The 8314-nt window shown below is 33.8% G+C and overlaps 1 protein-coding gene across 1 annotated transcript; it reads right to left on the reverse strand.

Moving 5' to 3' along the window:
- Nucleotides 1-5963: 5963 nt before the first annotated feature.
- LOC127702867 (uncharacterized) lies at nt 5964-7361 on the reverse strand. Its single transcript, XM_052207171.1, has 2 exons — nt 7331-7361; nt 5964-6649 (listed from the first exon to the last, which is right to left on the reverse strand). Exons 1-2 carry the CDS (start codon nt 7359-7361, stop codon nt 5973-5975), a joined length of 708 nt encoding a protein of 235 aa, XP_052063131.1. The 3' UTR covers nt 5964-5972.
- Nucleotides 7362-8314: the final 953 nt, after the last annotated feature.

Below are 8314 nucleotides of genomic sequence, written 5' to 3' on the forward strand. Positions count from 1 at the left end.
TATCTTTCACGATGATCATCATGTCATTCCAGAACAACACAGTGCTGTTCCCTTTGACTTGCCTCAATTATTCGTCTCTCCACCAGCTGACGCATCAGTTCTGACATCTACCTCTGCTTACAGTCAAATGCATGAAAGTACAACTCTACCTGTAATAACAGACCGAGCTTTGTTTTGTTCAAAAACTCTTCCAACAGCTCTAACAGTGGAATCGCCAGTGTCCGCAACTAGTTATACCGCTTACCCATCACATAACATATTAACGCAGGAGGCAACTTCCGGTTCCAACAGCCATGGTACTGTAGCAGATATTCCAAGTCTCGTTACGATATCGTTACTTTCCTGAATATTTAAACATTACAATAAACCCAGAAAGTTAATAATTAACGATTATATACTCGTCAATTAAATGTATTCAATTTTTTTTATTGTATAGTTCACAAATACCATATTAATTAGTGTGCTAGGTTTACATTTAACAGAATCACAAACCATTTCATAGGGAAATGTTGGTTTCCTTTTTTTATTTATTTATCTTAACTACTGTTCGTTTAATTACCTATTTATTTATTTTCTTATTTTGCAAATGACTGTATAAGAAATAATCAGTTGAATGATTGTAGGTTCACTAGTCTTTCTCTGGTTTTATTAATCATGATTTTTTTTAAAATCTGAATTGATTATATTACAGTACTAGTATATTCATCATATACTTTAAACCAAGACTTGTCAAATATTCACTGAAGATGTAGTATCAAATTGTTACCAACAATTAACACATGATAAAAAATAGAATTGATGGATTGTTTATCTTATTACTTACTTCTGAAGGTATCAAAAACAATTTTCATGAACTTTATTTAGTGCTAGTTATGTGTTTACATGTGCTCTTGTTTGTATCATAATTTATTAATGCTTTATTGTCAAAAGGTTTATAGCTTTATGCTTATAGTATGATTGTACTGAAACATTAAATCAAATAAATGCTCAACAGATTTTGACTAAGAAAAATAGTTTTTTATGAAGCTCCATTGTCAAACATATTGTTCACTTATTGTGTGGATATACGTATGCCAATGAGACACCATCTGATCAACCGACACAAAAAACCAAAGATGTCATCTCCAACAGTAACGGTCTTGTGGAAAAGATTCTACGCATTATGTCAAGCTCTAAATCGCCTGGAGTATAAAAAGAATATCTTTTTTTATTAATAAATCATTCTTAAAAGGAGAGAAGAGGGCAATTCCAATTAAGACAATGGTGTTAATATGTCCTTTGATTGAGTTAAGCTATTTCAGTTGATATTTTATAGTGTGTCTTTCTATGTTGTAATGTTACACTATTGTTTCAGAAAAGGGTGAAGGTTTGGTACCATTAAAACGTTTAAACCCGCTGCATTTGTTTGCACCTGTCCTAAGTCAGGAATCTGATGTTCAGTAGTTGTCGTTTGTTGATGTGGTTCATAAATGTTTCTCGTTTCTCGTTTTTTATATAGATTAGACCGTTGGTTTTCCCGTTTGAATGGTTTTACATTAGTAATTTTTTGGGGCCCTTTATAGCTTACTGTTCGGTGTGAGCCAAGGCTCCGTGTTGAAGACCGTACTGTGACCTATAATGGTTTACTTTTATAAATTTTGACTTGGATGGAGAGTTGTCTCATTGGCACTCATACCACATCGTCTTATATCTATAGACAAACTAAAATACAACGGAAAAACAAGCAAAAATAACAAAACCCTTTATTGAAATCTGAAAATTGAACAACATTAACCCCACCAAAAACCGTAGTAACCTAAAGTACTCCGGAAGGGCAGGCAATTCCTGCTCCACTAGTGGCACCCGTCGTGTTATTCATTGCAAGTTAAATTCAGTAATAAATCGGCAATGTCACAATAGAGTAAAAGCGGACGGGATTGTGGTTACAATATTTAGTTGAACATGTTACAAGTACATGATCCCACTGTTACTAAATGAAATTAAAATTGATTAAAAAAGCAAACAAAATTGGTCAGTGATAAACGGAATACAGTTATTGCGCATTTTGCGGCTGTCCCAAGTCAGGAACCTCTGGTCTTTGTTTGTTTTGTATGTTTTTTAATTTTGGTTCATCAATATGTTTCGGAGTTTAGTGTGGCATCAAATTTATTCACGAATGGCGGTATTGTATGAGTTAGTTATCGATATTGGTTCAAAAGTTGATTTTTTTTTTCGATAAGTTGAATTTGTATATTAGTCATTGTTTTGTTTTTTTTATATATTGAATTTAAATGAAATTGAAGGATAAAATGAAAGGAGCTATATGATTTTGAATGCATTGACACATCGTTTTCGTGCAACTTTGTTGACAGAAACCTCACAGAAAATTGCATACAGGATTCAGTTTGACTTTTGTTAATGAATGTTTTATTTCATTTCATAAGAATTTTAATGCCAAAGCTTGGTGAAAAATACTGTGTACACTTTCTTATCAATGAGCATTTTGCGGATATACTAGTATATAGAAATGTAAAACCTCGAAGCAATTTCCAGTATGATTGAACTAACGGTGTTCTCAAGGTAGCGTGCTAAACCCGGGTGCAGGAGGTCGTTGGTTGGATAACATCATGATATGTATGCAATATTTACCACAGCACTTTTATAAATCAACCCATTCATCCCTGATCCATCTATATTATAATTTCTCTAATTCTTCGTCAATTTATCCCTTTCTGCACCCATTGTATAAAAAAATTTAATCAACGTGTGGTTCGTTTGATCTCAGTTCTTCATTGGTTAAAATCCGATTATGACGTCGAATTTTCTTGCTTTCCTCTGAATTTCCTATTGTGACGGCATGAAAAAAGGCGACCATGCCTGATGACGTCACTTAGAAAGAACACATCTTTTTGCAGATCATTCAAAAAGAAGGAATAAGTTTGCCTGCATATTGTTTGAAAATCATTAGAGAAACAGATTCCACCGCCAAATCTCGTGTAATACGATATTTATCCACTCTCGACAGTTAAATTTTAAATATTTAAAACGCTCGGCGAGCCTCGCGTTTTAAATTTGAAAATTTAACTGTCTCGAGTGGATAAATATCGTATCACACTCGATGCAGTGGTAGAATCTATATCTACTGAGGAACATTTTCGTTATTATTGCAAATCAATTATATAACAATTGTATACAAACAGTTGATGATTAGTATAATTATAACTACAATTAGTACGTTTTTGGGACATTGACTTTCCTATAATTTCAGATACAGTTTTAAAATTCATGTTGTTTGATATTGTCTCGCTATTGTATTTTTTACGAAGGCAGGTAAAATTTTCGATATTTCATCAACACTATCTTCGACAACAATTATGAATAACGCCGAATAACATTTTGAATTTATTAATATACAAACGTCTACACCTTTCAAGTATATCTGTACTCTTGTGTAGTCAAATTGAAATAGGTTTTACAACTTTTAAATTTTTAACAATTTTTATAGGGACCAGATAATGGCTCTTATCCTCCTTATTAGAACTCTTTAATCCCACTAGAGACAGAGGTGGTTTACTGATGTTATAATCTCGTAAATCCCATTTAGTATGTACCAAAAAAAAGAAGATAAAAACAAAACCCGAGGAAACGAATGAGCTTCATATTGAGCGAACCCTGTTTCGTCAACAGGATAATAGCGTCGTATGTAATAGATACACCAGTGAACGATTAACACATTATTCACTAAATTTTATATATTTGATAGGAAATGTAGGGAATTTAAAAATTAATCAATGTTTTTACCCATTGTTATCAGAAAATTTTACTCCTCGAACAAACTCTTATAGGGTGAAATGAAAGTAACTCACGGTATAAATAGCATTAATCATGGGTGCGGTAAAGGTAAATTGTTTCTTAATGTTCTGTACTAACATTTTTTGTATGATTTATCTGATTAATAAAATGGTATGAAAAGACGAATTTCTTTAGAGAATACCTTAGTTTTAAGGTGCGTATACACGATACGATTTTCCTTTCGATTTTCCATCCGATTTGATACCGTCGCACAGGTAAATCGTACAGCGTTCTGTTCACACGATACGATTTTCCATTAGATTATGAACAGATTTGAACAGGTGCTTTTATGTTTCGAAACGCAAAAACGTCTGATATTATCTGTACGGCGTGTAATCGGCAATTATCTTATTAATTAAAACATTATATACATAATATAATTGAATTAATGATAAGCGACTGGTTAATGACTTTTAACCAGAGGCTCCCAGGATCCCGTAACCGCCCATCTGATTCAGAGTAGCCAAGAAAAGGTGAAAAAAACACCTTTCAATGTAAACAAAATTGACAAATGACAAAATGTCTTAAATTAACAATACTTGTCAATTGAAATCAAAACGCATTTCGAAGGACCATTCCACCAAATTATGGTTCCAACTAGCCCGATTGTTTCAAGCAAACAAAAATAAACTTAATGTGAAATGTGGACAGACGGACGACGATAACGACGGCGGACACCGGACGCAAACTGATGGCAATAGTTCGCATAACCCTTTTGGAACAGGTGAGCTACAAAATGGAACTAAAAAGTAAAACAACAAAAATACCGACCTCCAAGGAAAATTCAAAACGGAAAGTCCCTTTAACAATTGGCAAAATCAAAAGCTTAAACACATCAAACGAAAACAACTGTCATATTCCCGACTTGGAACAGGCATTTTCTTATGTAGAAAATGGTGGATTAAACCCGGTTTTAAAGCTAGCTAAACCTCTCACTTGTATGACAGTACCATAAAATTGTCTAATCACATAACTTATGACATAATAATAATGACGCCATGAATTGATGACCATTACGTCATTTATCTGACCACGTCATCTTTCATCATTTTCAAAAACGGAAAAGTTACGACATGAAAAGTAGCAGGAAGAGAGCATTGAAAAACATTATTGCTGCTATTGCCGCTAAAAGACGAACGAAAATGTCAAGCGGAATTGGACAAAACCATAGCTGGCAAGAATAGCAGATCAGGGTGTTTGACAAACTCTGCTTGAAGAATTGTCAAATAATAACAGTGATTTTTTTCGCAAATTTTTGTGATTTAGTCCGCAGTAATTTGCTTACCCTTTGAATATGGTAAAAGACTGTATAAAACAAACAGGTAATTATAAAAGTGCGGGAAATGAATGACCAAGACTTTGCGAAAACAATTAACACGTGCTCGTAATTACTTAAACGACAGATGCAGAAACAAATGTATCGTTTAAACGTCTCGACGATAAACGATCAACGACTACGCGACTATTTTACGCGTACATCGTTTATGTGAACGATGTCAACGTTGACCAAAAAATGACAGAAACAAATGGATTTTTTGGAAAAGATTTCATTTTAGTTAATTTTTATCTGAAATTGCCACCTTTATCACCTTAATTCATGATTTCATATGTGGCGCCAGCCCTCGCCCATTAAAATTTTGGTTGAAAAGTACAGAATATGGTATATAAAGAATAATTTAGGAATAATATTTGTGAGCAAGGGGTGACTCTGCTGTTAATTTTACAAAAAAAACTTCACGTCAAGTCATGCTGAAAATCAGGTTTTCATGAAAGTCGCCAACATCTATGACGTCACAAATGCATCACTAATGACGCAGTTGGTGAAAATCGGGCATTGAACATACGTTTTCATCAAGGATCATCACGGGCCAAAATTATGGGTTAGTGAATTGACTCTTTTTATTTAGTCTATTTGGTGTTCACACGATCCGATTCTAGTAAAAAAGTCGAATGAAAATAGCGTACCTTTCGATTTCAAAACGACGTTTCGACTTGACATTCGACTTCCGATTTTAGGGTTCACACGGTACGATTTTAGTCGAAAGCAGTTGCATAGGTAAAAATCGAATGAAAATCGTACCGTGTGAACGCACCTTTATAAAAGAATATATTTTGCAATATAGTGTAAAAAAAACATTATTCTAATGTCTAATAAATGTATCATCTATATCAGAATACTCTTTTTTCATCTTTTTTTTCGTAAAAAAAAATCCAATAAAATCGTTTAGTGTCATGAGAACCACAGGTATACATACAACAACTATACCAACAGCACCAATAGCAACCGACGATTTCCGGTCATCGCGCGCACTTGTGAGACGTCGAATATATGCTGACGTAGTTTTCTTGTCAACCGTAAGTTTTTTCTCTAGTTCTTTGATCATAGCATACAATTCTTCCTCGGACAAATTCTTGCTAACACATGGACAAAAACACTGATGTGGTTTAATAGCAACAGTTGTTTTCTGTTCAGTTATAGAAATGATGTCAGTTGCTGTTTGCAGATCAGTTGTCAAGGTTTTGTCACTTGTTGTTTGCAAATCAGTTGTCAAGGTTTTGTCAGTTGTTGTTTGCAGATCAGTTGACGAAGTTTTGTCAGTTGTTGTTTGCAGATCAGTTGTCAAGGTTTTGTCAGTTGTTGTTTGCAGATCAGTTGACGAAGTTTTGTCAGTCGTTGTTTGCAGATCAGTTGTCAAGGTTTTGTCAGTTGTTGTTTGCAGATCGGTTGACGTAGTTTCAACAGTTGTTGTTTGCCGATCAGTTGTCGAGGTTTTTTCGTTAGTTTCAGCGGTTGTAAATGTTGTTGATGTTGTAAACACTGCAAACGACAACAATACAAAATTAAGATGATTGATTAAAGAGATTATCACTAAACAAAAATGTCTGTGTTTGTTAGCTTTCAATCTGAAGGGGAAACCTGATTTGCCAATATAAACATATTAAAATAATCAGTAATCGTAACATCTTGCCATCTACTTCAAGACGACTCTAGAGTGTATTGTATGGCATGTGATATAAGCAGCTACTTCAGTCACACTACACCTTATCGCTATTTGTCCGCCGTTACTGGACATCAACTTCGTGAAATTTTGACTTCATAATAGAAACTATCTGACGCCACAATGGAAAAGTGATTGTTGTGTGACGGCAATATTTCATGAGGCACAGAATCTCGGGTCAAGCAGATTTCCAAATAGCGATAAGGTCTATACATAATGTTCGCTTCTCTTGTTTTTTGACTGTTTGTCAGTTTTTCGGAATCCTCTGGTTTTATCCATGTGGTGCAATTTTTAAATTTTGCTCTAACCTCTAGTTTTCTTTCTCAATTTTATTCTTTATGGTTTAAAAATCCATTTTTGAAATCTTAACGAAACCTTGTTACTTTTTCATAGATTATGAAAGAAAAAAGATGCCAATGTTGAGTGTATGAAATCTCTAGAGAGAAACATTTTCCGCCAAATTTCCAATGCCTTATATCTCAAAATAAAAGGACACGAACCTTTCATTTTTTTCAGATTTCTTAGTTCCATTATATGTATGCTATCAATTTATAGCAGTCTTTTAAAAAGTTTGTTATTTTGAAGCAGAGTAGCGAACATCCTTACTTAAAATGGTCCTCCAATTCACATGATTCTTTCTATCGAACTCATCCGAGTGATTCTTACTGTCGAACTCATCCGAGTGATTCTTACTATCGAACTCATCCGAGTGATTCTTACTATCGAAATCATCCGAGTGATTCTTACTATCGAACTCATCCGAGTTTCTGTTGATCAAAAATATTGAAAGGGATCCGATAAAAATGATGCACAATCCCTTAGATAAGAATTTAATATGGGATATTCTTTACCCCCACCCCAATTCCTTATTTCACATTTTTCTGATATTCGAACTCATGAATTCATTTAGAAGCATCACTCTTAATATTTTCAAGTCAAACAAAACATTTGAAGTTTTAGAATATATTGTATTTTTTCATCGTAAATTGTTCAATTAAGACAGCCCTCGTTTAAAAATGTTATATCTTCCTATGGTCATCATTTTCAAGTTTTGGATGTACATAACTATGGATCGTTGTAACGAAGGTAAAACTTGTCCTAACAGAATTGTCTCTCTGAAAAACGGAAAACCTGTTTTAACCAAATCTTCTGCATAACATAGAACCGATCGTAACCGAACCCTCATTAAAAAAGAAATGATGTCTTAACCGACCCTCTGAAAACAAAAGACCTGTCGAGACCGAACTCTCTCTGAAATTGACAGAAAATATGTCTCAAGCAATTCCCTTGTAAAAACAACTTAAATGAACTTCCGTGTCAAAACATACAACTGAAATTCATTAATTATTTAACACGGCTATTTAAATAGAATGATTATCTAATTGAACAAAACTACAGTTGGGTTAAGCAATATCAACTCTACTTCAGTGCATGGGATGATTATGAATATAGATAACCTGACTATATACCTACCACAGTATTGT

Source organism: Mytilus californianus, unplaced genomic scaffold (assembly GCF_021869535.1).
Source record: "Mytilus californianus isolate M0D057914Y unplaced genomic scaffold, xbMytCali1.0.p SCAF_5, whole genome shotgun sequence".
NCBI classification, from domain to species: domain Eukaryota; kingdom Metazoa; phylum Mollusca; class Bivalvia; order Mytilida; family Mytilidae; genus Mytilus; species Mytilus californianus.